This window comes from Leucopleurus acutus, assembly GCF_964270905.1.
Source record: "Leucopleurus acutus genome assembly, chromosome: 9".
Lineage (NCBI taxonomy): Eukaryota > Metazoa > Chordata > Mammalia > Artiodactyla > Delphinidae > Leucopleurus > Leucopleurus acutus.
This window is the reverse complement of record NC_139144.1, coordinates 23,087,178-23,109,759: the sequence shown is the minus strand read 5'-3', so window position 1 is coordinate 23,109,759 and position 22,582 is coordinate 23,087,178. Positions and strand designations below refer to the sequence as shown.

At 38.8% G+C, this 22,582-nt stretch overlaps 1 protein-coding gene across 1 annotated transcript in view; it reads right to left on the bottom strand.

Moving 5' to 3' along the window:
- Positions 1–22,582, bottom strand: part of FBXL13 (F-box and leucine rich repeat protein 13) — a gene marked incomplete at both ends in the record, with an annotated part of 183,419 nt that overhangs the window by 157,272 nt on the left and 3,565 nt on the right. Inside the window, 5 exon segments of the mRNA XM_082846252.1 lie at positions 607–613; positions 617–761; positions 1,874–1,941; positions 9,215–9,305; positions 10,241–10,344. Coding sequence (XP_082702378.1) covers positions 607–613; positions 617–761; positions 1,874–1,941; positions 9,215–9,305; positions 10,241–10,344 — 415 coding nt within the window.

Genomic DNA, 22,582 nt, shown 5'->3' with positions numbered 1-22,582 from the left:
AAACCATCAGAGGGTCCACTCTGAGGTACCAACAGGAGCCAATCAAGAGGAAATGATTCTCTGATTTGCAGCAGCCATAAACAAATCAGTATCTAGTGAGCTGGATAAAATCTCTGTTCTTGCTCCTAAGAGCACATACATACACTGTCCACTCATTACAACTATCAAGGGTTTAAGTAAAACTTAAACTTATTTTTCTTTAAGTTTTCTCAGGTATTCATTAAATGAAATATCTATAAAGAATGAAGAGCTCTCTACAAAAAATAGTCAGTTTTGATATCTATCAATCTATCTATATCTATACCAGCTCTCTATTATGTAAAAAAGTTAATAGTAGATCCCTATTTATATTGAAACTTGTGTATATATATATCACACAAATACATACAGAATTTTATTTTAAATATGCTGTTTTCTATTACACTAAAACCCTTTGAGACATATCTCATTAAATATTTTAAATTAGTGGCTTTACATTTCATGACAATCCTCTAGACATAAAAATAATAAAAAATTCTTTAGTACAAATTATGTTTAACTGTTAAGTTTGTTGAAACTTTGGATACATGAAAACAAAAAACCAATTGTTACTATGTAAGGATTTACCTTTAAGTCATTCTTTTCGACCTTTCACAAAAGAGTGCCAGTGATGAAATACACATTTTTTAAGTCTGAAATTGTCATATTCTATTGATTTTTCCATTTTTTCAGCCAGAAGGTCATCTTCATTTGTAGGAGGTATTGCTATCTCTCTCCACGTGCTGTAAGCAGAAAATACAGAAACATAATATTTTGATGTTATGGCAATACATTAGTAAATAAATTGAGAGAGAGAAGAAGAAATACACTGGGCTTCCTTTACCTCCTCAAAAACCACAGCATGAAAGAAATTGTTATTTTTATTGTTTTATTTACAGCCAGTCCTTGCATTTCCTTTAAGCTTGCACTTCCCGTGTCTACATTTCAAAAGCCCAGAAAGCTCTGAAATCTAAAAGTTTTTTTTTTTCATAACCTATTTAAGGGCAAAGCTAGACCTGACCTAAACTAATTTTGCATCAAAACCTCTCTGAATCTGACACATAGCTGTTCATAGTCTTTCTTCATTTTTCTTAGTAAGAATATACATATATGTTTTACTGTTGAAATACTAATATGTTCAGATATGTTTGGTTCCAACGTGCCATCCCAGACACCACTGAACATGTTATACAGTACACAGTATGTGCAGAGATTTCCTTTCTAAAAATTTTTCTTAGGAAGGGAATCTAGATTCCAAAACATGTTGTCTTCAAGGGCTTCAGATAAGCGGATTGTGGACCTATACTTTCAATTTTGAAGTTCTATTAAAAAAAAACCTGACACCTCAAAGAAGTAAAGAACATCTTTTAACTAAGTAAAAACCAATTAAATATAAAAGAAATATATAATACAAAATGGTGGAAACAAGATTAAATAGGTAGGGACTTCCGTGGTGGCACAGTGGTTAAGAATCCACCTGCCAATGCAGGGGGACACGGGTTCGAGCCCTGGTCCAGGAAGATCCCACATGCCGTGGAGCAACTAAGCCCATGCGCCACAGCTACTGAGCTCCCGCACCTAGAGCCAGTGCTTCACCACAAGAGAAGTCACCGCAATGAGAAGCACATGCACCGCAATGAAGAGTAGCCCCCGCTCGCTGCAACTAGAGAAAGCCCGCCGGCAGCAACGAAGACCCAATGCAGCCAAAAATAAACACATTAATTAATTAATTTAAAAAAAGATTAAACAGGTAAAATCAGCACAACTGGCCAAAAGTGAGCTGTTCTTCACCTGGAGAATGTCAAGAATAAGAACACAAAGAGGAAGAAATAGTGTATAAAAATCATGTTCTTACTAAAAGTGGGTCTTCAGTAAACGTCCAGTATAAAAAGTACATGCTTTTATCATTAATTCTGGAGTCACCTAAAATAAAGAAAGAAATGAAATAACAAGCATTAGAAATAAATGGAATGCACAGGCTACCTCTGGAAGATGTACAAGAGAATGAGAGTGATGGTTGCATTTGGGAAGTAGAATAAGGCAGTAGGGAGACAGGAACAGACTAGAAGAACTATATACCATTTATATATTCTGGAATTTTATTGTGTATGCCTATTACCCATTTTTTTTAAAGTTAAAATCACAGCTTAAAATTTTCCCATTATATTGCACTTACTTTAAAGCATTTTCAGGTAAGTACTATGGCATTATTATTATCAAGTATATTGATAGGAAATATTGATAGTTGTGGGTTGGCTGGTCACTATTAAGCTGAATGATTTTGCCTTCTCAAGGGTAGAAAATGAGGGAGGGATAAATTGGGAGACTGGGATTGACATATACACACTAGTATATATAAAATAGATAACTAATAAGGACATACTGTACAGCACAGAGAACTCTACTCAATACTCTGTAATGGCCTATATGGGAAAAGAATCTAAAAAAGAGCGGATATATGTATATGTATAACTAATCCACTTTGCTGTACACCTGAAACTAACACAACATTGTAAATCAACTATACTCCAATAAAAATTTTTAAATAAAAATAAAAATAGATAAATAAAATTAGGGGCTAAGCCCAAACTCAAAAAAAAAAAAAAAGTAGAAAATGAGATTCTCTGTTAAAAAAAATACAAGAATGCCTCACTTGCCAAGCAGGAATAGGAAAACTATATAAATTAAAAGTCTAAACTGTGGAATATGCTGAAAGAGATGCAGATATCACTTGCAGTTATTCACAATAACACACATTAATGTGTGAATGGCTCACTGAGGATTGCTGAAATCATCTGTACCTTCTGTACATTCTTTAAAGAGTAAAGATAGTATTATATTAACAGTAGGTTAACATAATATAGGTATCTTTACTCCACCTCAATTGGACATCAAAGCTCTTAGGAAGGCAACAGCGGCAACACTAAGCCTCCACCTTCAGATGGCTTCACAGGTTTAGGACAGAGACACTTGGATTTCTTGAATTCACACAGGACAGCTTTGAGATTCCCAGAAGCAATTGGTTGGAATTTTAAGGAGAAACCAACCTCCTGTGTTATAAAGATAGGGGCTAGAAGCAGTGAAATTTGGGATACTCCTATCAACACCGTTACTATCCCAGGATGATGAGACCTGGAGAAATTTTGTAATAAATGAAAAGATAATGAAATACCATTACAAATCATTAATGCTAACTTACAAACAGATACCAAATTTATGGCTCTTTAATGTCAGTAGTAATTGGTCCCATTACTTTTTTTTTTTTTTTTTTTGGCTGTGATGGGTCTTCGTTGCTGAGCATTTTCTCTAGTTGCAGAGAGCGGGGCCTACTCTTCATTGCAGTGCTTGGGCTTCTCATTGCAGTGGCTTCTCTTGTTGCGGAGCACAGGCTCTAGGTGTGTGAACTCAGTAGCTGTGGCTCATGGGCTCTAGAGCGCAGGCTCAGTAGTTGTGGTGCACAGGCTTAGTTGCTCCACAGCATGTGGGATCTTCCCGGGCCAGGGATCAAACCCGTGTCTCCTGTATTGGCAGGCGGATTCTTAACCACTGTGCCACCAGGGAAATCCCCCCATTAATTTTTAACTTTGTAAGATACTCACTTTATTATATATGAGAAAATGGACATATTTAAATAATACCTATAGAAAAAAGGTTTTACTTCTATAATACTTGATGTACCTAGTATAGTATAAGTTAATCATTAACTTCAGATTATAATTTTTGGTTTCTGGCATATTATAACATAATTTTTCTTCTGGTGGGCAATTCCTCTTTTTGCTCAGTTAATCCTTGAAACAAGAAATTATTTATTAATTGTCTTAACACATCTTACCATATTTTAAAGCACCATGCCTTTATTTCATTCATGAGCTTTATTAATATCCCATATAGTATCATTCTAGAATAATGCTAGCAAAATAGTATGGAGTTTGCTATAGATTGAATGTTTGTGTTTCCCGTAATTCATCTGCTGAAACCTAATCCCCAGTGTGATGGTATTTGGAGGTGGGACCTTTTGGAGGTGATTAGGTCTTGAGGGTGGAGCTCTTATGAATGAGATTAGTGCCTTTAAAAATGAGGCCCCAGATGGGCTTCCCTGGTGGCTCGGTGGTTAAGAATCTGCCTGCCAATTCAGGGGACACGGGTTCGAGCCCTGGTCTGGGAAGATCCCACATGCTATGGAGCAATTAAGCTCATGTGCCACACTACTGCTGAGCCTGTTGTGCTCTAGATCCTGTGCACCACAACTACTGAGCCCACGCACCACAACTACTGAAGCCCACGTGCCTAGAGCCCATGTTCTGCAGCAAGAGAAGCCACAGAAATGAGAAGCCCATGCACCGCAATGAAGAGTAGCCCCTGCCTACCGCAACTAGAGAAAGCCCACATGCAGCAACTAAGACCCAATGCAGCCAAAAATAAAATAAATAAACAAAAAGAGACCCTAGAGAGTTCCGTCTCCCCTTCTGCCATGTAAGAGCATAGCAAGAAGATAGCAGTTTATGAACCAGGAAACAGGCTCTCAAGACATCAAATCGACCAGCACCTTGATCTTGGACTTCCCAGCCTCCAGAACTGTGAGAAATAAATTTCTCTTGTTTGTAACCACCAGTCTATGATATTTTCTTTATAGCATCCTGAACAGACTAAGAGTTTATTAATATGTGTTGAATGCATTAATTTAAATCCCTCCCAACTCTGAATTATTTTTCATAGGCTATAAAAGCTAATAGTAATAACAACAGTAGTAAAAAGAAACCATGTCTTTAATGCAGAAGTGAGCACAGTCTAAAATACAGTACCATGGCCTGACATAAGTATTGGATTTTTCATGCTGAGTAGTTTTCTTATTTTTTGACCTTCTGCAAATTATTGACAGACCATTTAATGTTCAAGGAGCTTTTGTGCATGGAGGGAAACACTCACTGCTATTTGTATTTTAGAGCTCTGTCTAATAAACACATAGTTAATTCAGTACAACTGGGAAAAATCAATTTTTCTTACACATGTAAATGTTTATTGCAAATTTCATTAGGTAAAGTCCCTGAAACAACTTAAACTAAATTAAAAACTTACAAAGATGTTCCTTAGAACTCTCAAATGCCATACACAGCAGACACACATACATAAATGCTATATCATTAGCTATTATTACTTATTTTATATTTAAACTTATCCTAAAGTAAACAGTATGAATGTAGTTTGTATCTTCACTATTTCTATACTTCATTATTTTTATTCCTTCCAGATTACAGTAACACTTATTTTGATCCTTCCTCAGGAAACGATCTCCATCTCAAAAGACTACTTTTGCAAACCAGCAAGGATATAGGATGTGGTTATCTTGTTTAGGGCACAAGATCTGTCTGCTTCTCCCAAATTATTAAAACCCCAGCTCCTGGGTTCATAAAGTTAAGTTTCCTTTTCATAGTTAAGCTTTGGTTGTTATATCAGTAAGACTTTTTAAGTCCACATCTTTCATTTAGATTTTAGAGTTTTGTTACTCAGTGCTCTCTCTGATAGCATCATTTTAAAAGTCGTATAAGGGAGTGATCTCTAGGACATATTGAGTGAGAAAAGCAAGAAACAGAAGGCTATATGTAGTCTGCTACTTCTGTGTAGGAAGTCAAGGGGGAGGGGAATACATGTATTTGCTCATATTTTTTCAAAAAAAAGCAATGGAGAGATAAACTAAAAGCTACTGAAATTGGTTACCTAGAGAAAGGGATGGAATAGAGTAGATAAAGAGGCAGGAAAGGGAACAATACTTCTCTGCGAACTCCTCATTTATTGTTTTGATTTTTGCTGTCATGTAATGTTACAAATAATTGAAAAAGCATAATTATATCAAAGAAAAAAAAGACCATCAACATACAAAAAAGTATTATTTTAATGAAAATACCGGGTAAGATATATATATATCTTAAAAGCAAAAAGAATTGCATAATTTTCTTAAACAGCTTTCCATAGTTCTTTGGTTACTGGTCTTGTGGTATTGTTATTTCAAAACCATCATATGGGTGTTGTAGGATGAAACTAATAAGCAATTAGTTAATGTCAGGCAGACCATGGGTGCCTCCTGATGCAATGCATTAGAAGGAACCCAACATCTCCTCTGCATTATTCTTGTCATCAGAGAAAAAGAAGGAAAAAAGAACCTGAATATCGAGTTTGTAGATCTAACTGCAAACTTGCAGGAAATACAAGAAACAGAACAAATGAAAGGATTCTAGAGGAAATGAGAATGTGGGACATTTTACATGACAGATGATCTGTTTTCTTCAATAAATAAGTGGCGTGGGAAAAAAGAAGAAAGGAGAGGGCTTCCCTGGTGGCACAGTGGTTGAGAGTCCGCCTGCCGATGCAGGGGACACGGGTTCGTGCCCTGGTCCGGGAGAATCCCACATGCCACGGAGCGGCTGAGCCCGTGAGCCATGGCCACTGACCCTGCGCGTCCGGAGCCTATGCTCCGCAACAGGAGAGGCCACAACTGTGAGAGACCCCCGTACAGCAAAAAAAAAAAAAAGAAGAAGAAGAAAGAGTAATATTGCAGATGACAAGAGACATTAGATACATAACAAACCAAGTGTAATGTGCGGACCCTGTATGGATTTCAACTTAACAGAGCCATATGTGAAAAGGCATTTTCGAGGCAATTTGGAAAACCCAAATATGGACTGAATATGGAGTCTATATATATCTGAATGTAATCATCACTAGATGACATTCAGGAATTATTGCTCATTTCATTACATTTCATAGACAATTGCACTGTGCTACGTTCTCTAAAAACACCATTTGTTGTTAAAGATGAACACTGAAGTATTTATTGGTAAAGTAATACAATTCCTGGGATTTACTTTCTAATACTCCAGCAAAACGGGGGAGGGGAGAATAATTAACAAGATTGGCAAAATGTTGATTATTGTTTAAGCTGAATGAAGGGGGATCATTATATATTCTCTCTACTTTTGAGTCATATTTAAATTCTTCTGTAATAAAAAGATGTTTTTAATGTTACAGATGCCTTTTCTTCTTGTAATTAGTAGGCCCACCTGGAGATTTCATTTCCTAAGAAATGAGAATCAAGTCTGTGAATTTAGTTTCCTCCTTACAATGGTTGATTCTTTAATCTTGGAACACACAGTTAAACTGTCTTTCTGTCTACTGTCATGAGAGCAGTTTCTCTTTTTTTTTTTTTTGTAACTGTTTGGCTTACAGTTTCTTGTATTCAATCTTCTCTGTTTGCACAAATAGAAACAAATACATATTTATAAATAGACATGTCCTTGCTGTGGAGGACTTCATAGCGTGAGGCCATAAAAATGACTGCACGCTGAAACCATGCAAAGCAATCTTAATAATCCATGGGGAAAATTACAATTGTGTGTGATCTGTAAAATATTTTATCAAACCATTAAAAACTCTGACTGGCAGTTATAACTATAGGAAAGAAAAATGGGGGGGGGGAGCAAAGCTATGTTTATTTAGTATACTGTAATTTAAAATATTAGAAACATTGAGGATTAAAGTGTTTTATGTCTTTGTGGGGGAAAAGAAAACCTTCGTTTTTCTCTGAGGGTGAAAGAGAAATGAATTGTCTATCCAGCCTAGGTTGAGCCCTCTAAGCAATCCTAGGCACCTAGAGATTTACGGTTTGCGAAATCATATCTATTTTCTGTTTTTTCTAACTTATGAAGTGGGCAGCCTTTCTATGCCTTGGTGAATTGTCATACTCTTTTCTAAATCTGGATCAGCTTCCAATATTTTGTGCTTTTAATGTCATGAAATATCTCTATGAATTCCTTTTCAAATAAAACTTTAGATTTGAAGTAGCTACAATGTCTCAGAATTCTGTGCAAACTTGTAAAGATTCTCTATGGGCTTCTAGCTAGACATTGGACACAATCTGATTGTATTTTATAAGGTCATTTTCAAAATATTGATAATATTTACCCCTCTAGATCAGTGGTTTTTAATAATTTTAGTATCTTATAGCAGTGGTTTTCAAGCGTTTTTTCATGTGACATTATACTCAGTGCAGTACTATTCTAGAGGATAAGGGGTGGGGAGGAGAGGACCAAGAATCCCATCCCCTGGGTCTTCTCTCCGCAGCTCCTGAGGATGCCCCCAAACACCTCCAAGAACACAGTTTGCAGATATCTGCACTCCATAGTGGATCAAAATTCTGTGGTTGATAAAGTCTTTAAGACACCCACACACCATGATGCAGATCAACTATGATCAAACATATGGGTTCTTCCCAGTGTATTGGTGCCTCTGAATCATCCCAGGCTTGGCAGAAATATCCCATCCCTCTATTTCTGTCTCTCTGTTGTAGATCACTGATTAGGATCTGGTGTTACTCTCCACCCATCCTTCTAAATGATGCTTCACCTTGTTCCTGGCTCTCAGCACCCACTGTGACCATGGCTTTGATTCTACTTTTCAGTGCCTGACGTCACCAGCAACTAGCCCTGCCTGTGCTCACTGAGACACCAGCCTGGGATCTAGAGGTATGACACATGGTCCCACACACGTCTAATTCGTGTTGCCCTTTCTCTCCCCACATGCCTTTTGCTGTTTTAGCTTCTCTCAGGTGCACAGTCTTTGTTCTGAAAGTCTCCATATTCTGAATTACTTCCTTCCCCTCTTTACAGGATCAAAACCAGCTGTTGGAGCTGGTTGTTCCTTTCATTAACTTGGTCTGGTTTTTAAGTTAGGTCTCATTAATGTTTCGGCCATATCTTTGTGAGCATAATTCCCAGGCAGATGGCAGAGAGAATGGAGGGGGCGTGGAATACAGAGGAAGTAGATTAGAACGGAAAGAAAATATCCTCCTTTAAAGCTTTCCATAATGCTATTTTTGTCATTATAAAGATACAAGAGAGGAGGAGAAGGAGAAAGGGGGAGATTTAGTAGAGAGATTTTGTCAGAAAGAGAAAGAATAACTGCCTGTCCAAATGCTTCTTGGAAATTTGGGGAGGTTTCTATGAGTGTGGCTTTGTGCATATGTGTGTAGGGGGGTGGGGTGGGATGTTTGTATATGTGTATGTGATGTTCTTTCACGTTTCTGAGTGGCTCCAATTTCAAAAACAGTGTGACCTCACACCTCTCGTGAAATCTAAAATCTTTTTGAGAGCTTCCGTCCAAACTTAAGATGTATAGTGTAGAGTGTTTGGTTAATAATACTTACCAGCTGATCATCCAGTCCAAAAAGTTGTTCCACGTAAGTTTCCAACAGTCTCTGAGTTTTGGGTTTCATTGATGGATCAATGCACATATCCCTTTAATAAAATCATAAAATGCAGTCAAAAATTAATTTCATTTCATAGTAATTAGTTCCATAATTAAATCAGTGATTTTAATGGGTGGAGGGGAAGGGAAGGGAAGGAAAAACACTTCCCCTTGGGAGAGGCATGTCAGAATCACCTGGAGGGCTTTTTCAAACCACTCCCCCCTCAGGATTCTGCTGTGCTCCCCAAGAAGCATCCTCACCCTGTCCTCATCCTCAACTTGAAATAAACTGTCCTATGAGCACACGTTGTTGATGAGAGTGTGCTATGTTTCTCACTTAAGAACCAGTGGAGAAATTTTTCCTATTGAAGTTTGGGGGACTTAAAAGCCAATGGAGGGGAACTTCCCTGGTGTCACAGTGGTTAAGAATCCGCCTGCCAATGCAGGGATCACGGGTTAGATCCCTGGTCCAGGAAGATCCCACATGCCGCGGAGCAGCTAAGCCCATGCGCCACAACTACTGAGGCTGTGCTCTAGAGCCCGCGAGCCACAACTACTGAAGCCTGCACGCCTAGAGCCTGTGCTCAGCAACAAGAGAAGCCACCGCAATGAGAAACCCGTGCACCGCAAGGAAGAATACCCACCGCTCTCTGCAACTAGAGAAAGCCCACGTGCAGCAACGAAGACCCAACACAGCCAAAAATAAATAAATAAATAAATTTATTAAAAAAAAAAAAATAACAGACTGAAAACTACTTGGGGTAACTAAATGTCCTAGCTCAATAAACAATCATGATGATTTTATATATATATATATATATATATATATATATATATATATATATATATATATGCCTATGGAGGGATTCTTGGACAATCTTAAGATTGGAAACATTCATTAGCAAGACCTTTTTTGATAGTGTACAATGAGTGTTTTACCTTCAAAATAAAATATCTCCCTACCATAAATCAAAACAATACTTACCAGAGAAGACTTTCAAGACCATTTTCCATTACAGCGGTGATCATTTTCTCTAAATACCTCAGGGGATCCTCAGGACATGTAACAAGTAGACCACATAACAGAGCCTGGGAAAATGAAATGGAATCAGTGTTTCTGGATTTGCATGTTCTTACTAAGCAAGAGACTTTCTGTCAGACAAAGTCAAATAATGTGACAGTTTCTAAACTAAATGTGCTTTATAGATACCCCTCTGTGTTTATTCAGTGTTACCAAATGTTACCAGAGCAACATGCAGTTTACCTTTACTCTTAAAAAAAATTCCGTTGTAAATGGTGAGTTGTTGCATTATGTGAGGGGTCACGGGTTAGATCCCTGGTCCAGGAAGGGACAGTCCAATTGAAGAAATAGTTGTGATTACCTTAGATCAATGGTTTCTACCATTTTTAAATATGAGGAACTCCTTTTTTATTGAAGTATAGTTGATTTACAATGTTGTGTTAGTTTCTGGTGTACAGAAAAGTGATTCAGATATAGATATAGATATATTCTTTTTCATTATGGTTTATTATAGGATATTGAATATAATTCCCTGTGCTATACATTAGGACCTTGTTGTTTATCTTTTTTATATATAGTAGTTTGTATTTGCTAATCCCAAACTCCTAATTTATCTTTTCCCCCTCCTCCTTTTCCCTTTGGTAACCATAAGTTTCTTTTCTGTGTCTGTTTCTGTTTTGTAAATAAGTTCATTTGTATCATATTTTAGATTCCACATATAAGTGATATCATATGGTATTTGTCTTTCTCTTTCTGGCTTACTTCACTTAGTAAGATAATCTCTAGGTCCATCATGTTGCTGCAAATGGCATTATTTCATTCTTTTCTTATGGCTGAGTTATTTTCCATTATATATATATAATGGAAATTGAATCAGTGATTTTAATGGGTGGAGGGAAAGGACGCTCCATATATATATATATGTATATATGTATATATGTATATATATGTGTGTGTGTATATATATATATATATATATATATGTTCCACATACAGCAATGAAGACCCAGTGCAGCCAAAAATAAGTAAATAAAATAAAGTAAATTTAAAAAATGTATTGGTGGGGCTTCCCAGGTGGCGCAGTGGTTGAGAGTCCGCCTGCTGATGCAGGGGACACAGGTTCGTGCCCCGGTCCGGGAAGATCCCACACGCCGCCGAGCGGCTGGGCCCGTGAGCCATAGCCCCTGAGCCTGCGCGTCCGGAACCTGTGCTCCGTAACAGGAGAGGCCTGCGTACCGCAAAAAAAAAACCCAAAAATGTATTGGTGAGTCATATATTGAATACCTCTCCATTTGAGAAAGAGAAAAAGAGTTACAGCACACATCCCACAGAAACCACCTGGAGTGCTTAGACATTTCTCTTTGGTTCACTGGTGGGTCTCCTGGTACAGGTGTGGGGATGTGTATGTGTGTATAGTGGGTGAGGCTCTCTCTTTGGCCCTTCCTCCACATAGGGCCTCCTCTTGCTGGCTTTTTTCCTACTCCTCTGTCTCATGAACAAAATAATTCCACCTCTGAGTCATGCAGAGTTCTTCCCATCTACCTCCATGAGCCAAGTGTCAACAGATCCAGGCCTGGGGGTCCTGGGTTTTAGACTCTCAGCAGTTCTCATAGTGTTCCTCCACATAAGACCATAATTCTCCTGACTGAACCTGCACATTTTCCCATTTGCAGTAGCTCCATGTCCCCCCACCCCACCCCCCGCACCGCCTTAGTGTGCAACCTGCGGGCTGGGAACCTAGCCCCTAGTGCTATGGCCAAAGGGTAAGACCTCGATGTTTCTCCCTTCCCAGCTCTGCCTCCGATGTAGCCCCACCCCAGCTGCTTACAGGGAGCACTCAGCCATCTGCAGACTAATTTCCTTCTGCCCCAGACCTACAGAATATAGTGATACGGGAGATCAGTGTTCTCACCAAAGTTGTCAAGCTGGATTTGAATAGTCTTCTATTACCTAAGGGCTGAAGTTGTCTATTCCCTGGAGGCTAGACTTCAGACAGCTCCCTAAATAGCCCTGATGAAAAGCCCATCTGCTTTCTAGCCCTTCTGTGCCTCGATCACTAGAGTACTGAGTTTCTCTACTCCCTACTCCACATTCTCCCCTTGATCCTAGTCTGGTACCCAGAGGACATCTGCAGCAGAATAACCTGGGGAATGAATTGGTCTCAGAAGATGAGGTCTAGAAACCTGCATTTTGATTGGCTCCCCAGTTGATTCCTATCACACTGAAGCCTTACTGGAATTCAGCTTTAAAGTAAATTATTGAGAAAATTGGGATCTGATAAATGAATATGAGAAGTTGCTTATTTCTTTATATTTCCAAGCTCCACAGATCAGAAAACTACTTTTCCTGAAAAGTTATCCCGCAGAAATCAAATCAAGTTGAAAGGATAAGTCTATGGAGTGCTAATAAAGTCATATGGAACTAGCATAGTTCAAATGTTCACTTTTTGCATAACAAATCTCACTGTTCATAGTTTCCCACTGGGCAAAATAAAATATCCTGGGGTTTCACATCTTAATGTGTGAACAGTGCATAGCTCCATGCAAATATGAAAGCATAGTTAGTGAATCAATAGATATTTTTTTCTGCTATGAAACCATTAGCTTGGTCTTTATAAGGAGAGACAAAATATGCAAGATGCCTGCAAAATGAATGTTTGACTCTCAAAAAACGATGAGTAGGGCTTTATTATTGCTAGCCTTCTTGGTAAAAACTTACATGGTCAAGGACAAAAAAAAGACCATGACTTACTTGGCTTTCTCAGTCTTGTAAATTCATAAAACAATTGTGCAATCCTCCACTTTCTTTGCCTCTGCCTCCCTAATCTCAGTCCAGAATATTTCTCAAATATTCTGAAAACTGTCTGGGTACTGAGGACAAAGAAGGGTTTAGCCAAGACGGTTGTTTCTACTCCTTTTCAGTACTACCCATCTTACAAGAAGCAAGATAATGCAGTGAATGGAGTCCTCTGGGTTTAACTCCTGGATCTGTAATTTTCTGGTATGTAACCTCTGACAAGCTACTTCTCTTGTGCTTCTGTTTCCTTAACCATACATGGGATAATAAAGGTATATATATCATAGGGCTATCATGATAATTAAATGAATTAATATATGTAAAGTACTTTGAATTGTTTTCTAGCACAAAATAAGTACTCAATAGATAATAATGATAGCAAGCCATCATCATTTTTTAAACCATTCCACTGCTAATTATCACTTCCATTACAGGAAAAGACTTGGACAAAGAGAAAATAAATTTTTAAATATTCCCTTGTGCCATTCAAAGGCCAGTGTAATGACAGAGAAAGAGAGACTTTATACCAAGTCTATTGGAAGAGATTTAAGACCAATGCATTTGGTCTTGGTTAGGAGAGAGAAATGGTTAGGAGAGAGAAGTTGATAGAACAATAGTTTAAATATAAATAGCAAGGTAGGAAATGTATATTAGAACTATGGGTAGACATAAGACACTTGAGAGAGCAAGTCTTGTTTATCTTTTTAGATACTCAGATAAACATAGGAAAAATGCTAAGGGCCTAAATAGCAATATAGAAGATAATTGCTTCATGAGGGCAGAGATAAAAGTGATTACCAAATGCTTGTGGGGTCCTCAGCAGTTGGAGAAACTTTCAACTGGTAAGGAGAGGGCAAGGGTCTTCCTCTTGGCAAGAACAAAACCTCAGGGGCACAAACCAGTTTGGCTGGAATGGAGGATAAATGTAAAAGAGAAGCAGGCAGAGTCACTCTGTGACGATGTCAGAATTCCATACCGGGACCCAGGACTGGATCTTCCTCTAGACACAATAGGTCATTCATGATCAAACCCCTGCAAGATCAATGACATGGCCAAGATCACAGATGGCCATACAACAGAGAGTCGCAGCTCAGTGTGTTTCCAAGATCCCTCTAGGGTTGACCTCGACTTTTAGAGGGTATATTCTTGCTTCTGGATTTCACAGATGAGGCAGAGAAGGGCCAAGTGATTCACAGAGCCAGCACGTTTTTAAACTACAAACCTCGGACTCCCCCCTGGCCCATGCCGTGCACTCAAACAAAATTGTGTGCATGTGTATCTTTCTCCAGAACTTGAGAGGTTTTTTTTCACGTTATCTCTTCCAAAATATTTTATTCATATGCCAACCCCCAAACACATTCTTCTTTCAAGTAGGCGGTAATCAACATATAGTTTACACCTTGTTTTTTCTCCAGATGAGATTGCTTTTAAAATTGCAATGTCAGCACCATATAGTTACAGAAACCCCTTTACTTAGGAAGAGGCTTAAGTTTCTAAACATTGTCCAAAGTCCCTTCAACCTCCCTACCCTCCAACCCCCACAACAAGTCCAAAGTGCCATCTCAGAAATGCTCACCATCCCCATCTGTAGTAGAGACGGTGTTGGCATGCTGTAGTTCTAGGAGTGTCTTAATGTTTTTCTATGGAAGTTAGTAATTTGTAAATAAAGGGGGTTCTGTGTCTTGTCAACATTTAAATAGAGGGTGCCAAATTTTTATTTAAGAAACTCTATAACTAAAAACATATTGAAGATTATCAAAAGGGATCAACTGGATTTAGCCATTAAGGAGGAACCCCAGGGACAGGAAGATGCCCCCAAGGCCAGAACTTGAGGGGTTTTAAGGCAGACTGGACAGGAGAGGAGACGAGGTCTCTATGAGGTGAGAGCAAGACAGTAAAAGCAGGATCCTAATACCTGTGGGATTGTGCCTGGCCCAACAGGGAGGTGGTCACCAGCCATGTAATCCCTAGATGAGGAGGTGAATTGTTACTGAAGAAATAATAAGCCTTTGGGTTGTCATATGCCTTTGGGTTGTTTAAGTGTACCATGGGTTTTCCTCTGGAACTGCATCTATGAACTGGCTGGCTGGGCTAAGGGAACACAGCAAACGTAACTGCCCTCAGGGGAAGCCACAACCTTCTAGTCCCAGGGTCCAGCCAAATGAGTTAGTGTGACCAGTTCCTTCTCGTCTACATAAGCTTGTGGTCTCTTGCTCATATATTTAGTAATTCCTGATTCTTGCATCTCTGGCAAGTATTTGCAGCTATTAGTCTCTAAAAAAACTTCTGAGAGTAGAGTCTATGTGATTTAGAAATAAATACGTTTTTTTAAAATACAGATTGGAAACTTAATCATGAAAGAAACACAAAGCATAAAAACTGCATAAGAATTTTTAAAAACATGTATTTATTTATTAATTTCTAAAAATAGAAAACTTTGCATAAAGATCATGGTTTGTAACTTAAACATGCCCTCTGCTGGACAGATCTAGTTTTGCAAACTCCTTTAATCTTTCCTAGTTGTTAAACCGAAACCTGAGCTAACACTTTCTCACACTCGCAGTTGCAATCTTTATATGTAGGGGCTAAAGAGTTTTGTAGACATTATACCCTTAATATCTTGCCCATCTTTGGTCCCTATGGGGCAGGCCTTGTTTGTAGACAGTGTGCTGACTTCTGCCTAGTATGTAGAAAATTGAAAGAGAAACAGATTTCTAAATACTTCTGATAACCTACTGTTTGATATTCTACCAATAGGGCTTCATTGTATGGACTCCTAGCTTAGTGATAGCTTTTAAAATATAGATGTCTTTTGGAAGGAATATCTCCAAGGAAGGAGATTCCAACGGTGGTGGGATGAGTATTTCAGAGTTCTCAGAGAGAGAAACAATGAATATAGTGAGAGTGAAGAATTAGAAGGCAATATTCAGTTTCCCCACAACTGTATCGAGGCGCAGGCTCTCAGTGTCTACATGTAGATAGTTTTTTTAAAAAACTTTGAATTTCTGAAATATACTTTTGCCAAATCTTAGAATAATATATAGAAAGTAAATATTTTATTGCCCAAATTCCCAAGTCTTTGATCATTTAGTTCACTTTTTTTTTTTCAAATCTAAAATTAAAGTTTAAAACAATACTTGACTCCAAGGTCTAAAAAACTGTCTCTATGTTTATATCTGTTGTATAAATAATACACCTAGGTTGCATGACACTGTGCTAGGTGCTGATGGTCTATGAGGTCTACTCACTTGCTGCAACATGGAGGACATGAACCATGAAGGAAGAGATTATTTCCTGTGATTGATCACAGTGGTTTCAAATTTTGTTTTTTAAATCAGAAAAAAAAAATCTTAAAAAAATACCCCAAACTCATTAAAATCCCCAAATATAATCTAGATCCTTTCTTAACCTCTAGAGCATCCCCCATAGGCGTCCTTAGAACCCTGGGATTCTGCTAAAAAAAGAAAAAAAAAACTTTGGAAATCTATCAGTATGCAATTAGTCACACACAGGCCTACGTGAAAGCAGAGTGAGAAGATTTTATGGAAGTGCCATCGTAAGCAGGAAAAGAGGCTGACCCATCTAGGAAAGAGGGTGTCCAGGAGACCTCAGCTGGCACAGCAGCCAGAGGAAAAGGGCTCTCGTCCCAGGGAGACCAGACACAGGCCTGCAAACTGGCCAGCCAGCTGGTTTCCTAGACTGAGAAACCAGCACTTGCCAGCAATGAGTGTTTTTATGTTTCCTATGCTTTCTTTGTATGTTTTTTTTCTAATTCTCCATCAATAAATTTCACTTGATAATAGTATGGGAAAGCAAAAAAGGAGGCACTTTTCCCTACACATAAGCCTGTTTTCATTATTTTGTTTAAATATATGAACTTTTTCTGATTATAAAAATATATATGTTCTATGTAATTTGGAAAGTTGAAAAAAAATACAAAGAAAATAAAAAGCAACCATCATCCTGACAACCAGAAATAGCCTCTAATAAAAATTTTAATTTCAGTCTTTCCTCAATACATATATTTTTACAAAATTAAAATTAGGATCATACTACAGTTTTTTTTTTAAATAAATTTATTTATTTTATTTTTGGCTGCGTTGGGTCTTCGCTGCTGCGTGCGGGCTTTCTCTAGTTGTGGTGAGCGGGGGCTACTCTTCATCGCAGTGCATGGGCTTCTCATTGCACTGGCTTCTCTTTGTTGTAGAGCATGGGCTCTAGGCACGCCAGCTTCAGTAGCTGCGGCATGCGGGCTCAGTAGTTGTGGCTCGTGGGCTCTAGAGCGCAGGCTCAGTAGTTATGGTGCACGGGCTTAGTTGCTCCACGGCATGTAGGATCTTCCTGGACGAGGGTTCGAACCCGTGTCCCCTGCTTTGGCAGGAGGATTCTTAACCACTGTGCCACCAGGGAAGTACCTACATATACCTTTTTTTATTCCTGGCTAGTTATTACATTGCGAACATTTTTCCATGCCACCAAAAATTCTTCAAAACATCATGTATTGAGGTTGGTTGATAACCTATTGCATAAAATTATACCATAAATGTTTACAATTTATAAATGGCTGGGCATTTAGGTGTTTTTAACTTTTTCCCTTTATTAAAAATTATATGATATACATATTATCACTACTAATGATGAAATGTACATATCTTCACCTCTATTTCCTTAGAAATAGAATCAAAATGTGTATTTTGAAGCTCTTCATACATTTCTCAAAATTGCTTTTCTAAAAAGATATTATCAGTTTATACTTTTATTGATAGCCAGTGGGAGTGTCCCATTCACCTTGCCAACACTGAGAATTAAAACATTTTTATATTTGTTGATTTGATGAAAATAATTCATTTTCATCTACATTTCATTTTTTCAGTGCAGTTAAGTTAGTTTTCTTACATTTACTAGCTGCTATAGACTGAACCGTGTCCCTGCAAAATTCATATATTGAGGGGCTTCCCTCGTGGCTCAGTGGTTAAAAATCCACCTGCCAGTGCAGGGGACACGGGTTCAAGCCCTGGTCTGGGAAGATCCCACATGCCATGGAGCAACTGAGCCCGTGCGCCACTACTACTGAGCCTGTGCTCTAGAGCCCGTGAGCCACAACTACTTAGCCCATGAGCCACAACTACTGAAGCCCGCATGCCTAGAGCCCATGCTCCACAACAAGAGAAGCCACTGCAATGAGAAGCCCACGCCCTGCAGCAAAGAGTAGCCCCCGTTCGCTGCAACTAGAGAAAGCCCGCATGCAGCAACGAAGACCAAATGCAGCCAAAAATAACTAAATAAATTTATTTTAAAAAAATTCATATTTTGAAACTCTATTCCCCAGTGTGATGGTATTTGGAGATGGGGCCTTTGGGAGATAATTAGGTTTAGATGAGGTCATGAGTGTAGGATCCTCACGATGGGATTAGCACCCTCATATAAAGAGACACCAGACAGCTTGCTCTCTTTCTTTCTCTGCCAAGTGAGGACACAGTGAGAAGGCAGCCATCTGCAAGCTAGGAAGGGAGCCATCAACAGAGCTCAGCCATGCTGGCACCCTGATCTTAGACTTGCAGCCTCCAGAACTGAGAAAATAAATTTTTGTTATTTAAGCCACCCAGTCTATGGTATTTTATTATAGCAGTCCAAGCCAACCAAGATACTAGCCATCTATGATTTTCTATACATTTGATATGTCATTTTTGGGGACAGGCTTTATTTAGATAAGGATGCAAGATATAACAGTAACCAAAGAGAGAATCTCAAAGGGATGGTAAAATTCAGAAAGATAGCAGGGCCGCCTGTTGAATCTCTACTCATGTCTCCCGAAGTCTCCCCTGGAGTCTTTCTCAGCTAAGGATTTAAAAGGTTTTGTGGTTTGAGACAAGCCATGGCAGCAGTTAGTCCATGACTTACTCTCTGTCTTAGTCCATTTGGACTCCTATTACAGAACACCATAGACTGGGGGACTAATAAACAACAGAAACTTATTTCTCACAGTTCTAGAGACTGGGAAGTCCAAGATCAAAGTGCAGGAAGATTCTGTGTCTGGTGAGCACCACTTCCTGATTCATAGATGGCCATCTTCTGACAGTGCCTTTACATGATGAAAGGAGCAATGGAGCTCTCTGGAGTCTTCATCGTAAGTATTCTAACCCCGTCCATGAGGGCTCCACCCTCATGACCTAATCACCTCCCAAAGGCCCCACCTCCTAATACCATCACATTGGAGATTGGGTTTTAACATATGAATTTTGGGGAGACATAAACGTTCAGTCTATAGCATGTTCATATCACTTTGTTCATTTTTCACAATATGAAACTAATCACTGTGATTCCTGAGGATTTGAAAATAGGTATCAATTTATTTCGGTGCATGTGAGAACAACTGTCCCATGTGTGACACTGATTGCAGGTGACCAACCTGACTAGACAGCCGCTCCACCCTCCCTGTGCCACTCAGACTCTTCCTGAAGTTCCAGAAGCTTGGTGCCTGTGAAAACAACAACCTTCTCAAAGACACAATGATCATATCTGGGTCAAAGGTAATTTTCTCTGGCTTATTAAATATGTTAATGCATTCCAGACCTGCACTAATATGGCAGCTAGTAGTTTCATGTGGCTATTGAGCACTTCAGATGTGGCTAGTCCAAACTGAGATGTGCTGCAAGTGTAAAATACACACTCAATTCTGAAGACTTAATATGATTTTATATTGAGTCCATGTTGAAATGATTATAGCCTGGATAGATTGGTTGGTAGAAAATCTCTTGTTAAAATTAACTTCGCCTATTTCTTTTCACTTCTTTAATGTGTCTGTAGGACACCCAAAGGGATAATGCACAGAGCACTCAGGAGAAAGTTTGAGCTAGAGACAGCTTCAGAGTCATAGCTGCAAATGGTTGAATCTGTTTTCTACTGGCACATGGTAGATGCCCGGCAAATGCTTGCTGATGAAATGGTCAAATGTACCCTTCTTAGCTGACCACTCTTGCCATCCCCTCCAAGAAAAAAGGCTGGCTGGTGTCCAGAGCCTAATCTGTTGTTAAAAAAAAACCCTAACTTGAATTGAACATAAAATCCAGCAGATTTTAAGCTGGTGTGCAAACCTCTAGAAGCCCACAAAGGCTTTCCAAGGGATATGTGAGAGTGAATAGTATAAAGGACTCCATTTCCAGATCCTCACCTTTCCCATGTATTCTTTCCAGAACCTGATTTGCCTCAGGACACACTTTGTGATTTTCTTTTCCCGTTCTTCCCATTCACAATTGCTTTCTCCCACTCTAGAAACTAAAGGCCTGTCTCTCATCCATCTGGAATCTCACTACACAGAAAACTGAGGCAGAGAGATTTAGAAATTTGCTCAGAGTCACACAATTAGTAATTGGCAAAGCCAAGAATCAAACCTAGGCAATCTCGTAATAATAGATAATCCCCTTGTATTGCTTCACACACTTTAGGGTTCAAGTAATAAACCTCAACTAAACATGGAGTTTATTGGCTCCTACACTAGAAATTCTAAAGGTAGATCATGCTTTGGATGAATTTAACCCAGTGACTAACTGATGTCACTAGAGGCCTGATTTCTTTCCATTTCCCGACTCTACCTTCTTCAGAATCCGCTCACCCTAAAACCATCTTTCCTTGTGGACACAGGAGAATTGGCAATGGCTCCCAGGGCTACATGCTTCCCCACAAACATCCAGAGATGCTATATCTCTGTCCCAGCATTCCAACCAAGCAACCTGATCTAAACTGGTTTAGGTCACATCTTGCCCTCTCCCACGATCCTCACCACCACCCGTCATAGTCACAAACATTGTGGCCAGGGAACTTGAAGGTGCTGGTTGTCATAAGCCAATCAGGGTCCAACCCCAGAGATAGGGATAGTCAGTTTCCCTGAAGCATATGGGCTATATGGGGAAGAGGTAGTTTATGGAATAAGAGTGTTAGAAATATTAGGAAGAGGGAAGTAGATGTTGTGTAGGCAACTTGTTAATGTCCAGTATACATCTGCTCCTGGGGAACATAGAAAAGAAAGAAGGGATATTTATAGAAGAATTGAGACCCACTTACTGGGTGATAGTGTTGTGATCCACATCTTGTTCGTTCAGATAATACTTTGACATCCAACTTGATCCCAGATTCACCTTGAATGAACAAGCCAGGTATATAGCTGATTGTATTTCCTTAAATGGCCATAACAATATATCCCATCCCATGAGCTCTTTTTGCAATGTGACTTTGATACACTTCCCATCAAGAAGTGGGGTATATGTTCCCTCCTCTTGAATCTAGGTGAAAATAATGTTATGTTGACTTCCAAGCCTAGGTCATAAATGGTGATATAACTTCTACCTAGTTCTCTCTGGGGACACCTGCACTTAGAACTCAGCCACCATACTGTGAGGAAGTCCAAGCAGCCCATGGAGAGGCCCATATGGAGGAACCAAGCCTCCTGGTTCACAGACCTAACTGAACTCCCAGCTAACATCTGACACCAACTTGCGAGGCATGTGAGTGAACCATCTTAAAAGTGGATCTTTAACCCTCTGCTGATCCACCCTGGATGGTACCACATGGAGCAGAGACAAGCTCTCCCTAAAAAACCTTGCAAGAATTTCAGACTTTTGAGCAAACTAAATGAGTCATGTTGTTTTAGGCCATGAAGTTTTGCAGTTGTGTTACACATAAATGAATAATTGATACAGCAAGCTAACAGAAAATGACTGCACAGCCAAATCAAGCCTGTCATTTCATCCATCCCTAGCTACATACGTTATGAGCAGCCATGACTATCATTTATTTTAACTTTTTATTATGGAAAACTTCAAACGTATATAAAGTAAACAATAGTATAATGAACCCCTATGTGCCCATCACCCAGTTTCAACAATTATCACCATTCTGTGATCTTTGTATTATCTATATATTCACCCATTTTTCCACCTGTTCTCAATTATAATTTTTTTAGGTAAAGTTTACATGAATTCAACACAAATCCTAGCTATATAATTCTGACAATGGATACACCTACACCTCAGTCATTTTCCAACTCCCCAGAAAGTCCCCTGTGTAGCGTTCCACTTAAGCCTTCTGTATCAGTCAGCGTCCAGCCAGGAGACAGAAATCACACCAGTAAGTTGAGTAAAGAACATTTATTCTATTCTAATAACTAAATTCTAATAATTTAATTCAAAGTTATTCATATTAACAGACAATGGTTTTAAATTAATAACAACATGTTAAAGAAAACAGGAAATGATAGACAAAATGGATGAAAAGATGCAGAATATTAATTGGAATGTATAAAAAAATCAAATGGACATTCTAGAACTGAAAAATATACCATCTGAAATTAAGAACTCATTTGATTCATTTGATGTATTTAACAGTAGACGAGACTCAGCATAAAACAGAATCTGTAAACGTGAAGACAATCAATGAAAAATATCCAAACTTAAGCACAGAAAAGAGAATGGGGAAAAAACAGAAGAGAGCCAAAGAGGCATAGGCATGTAGGAC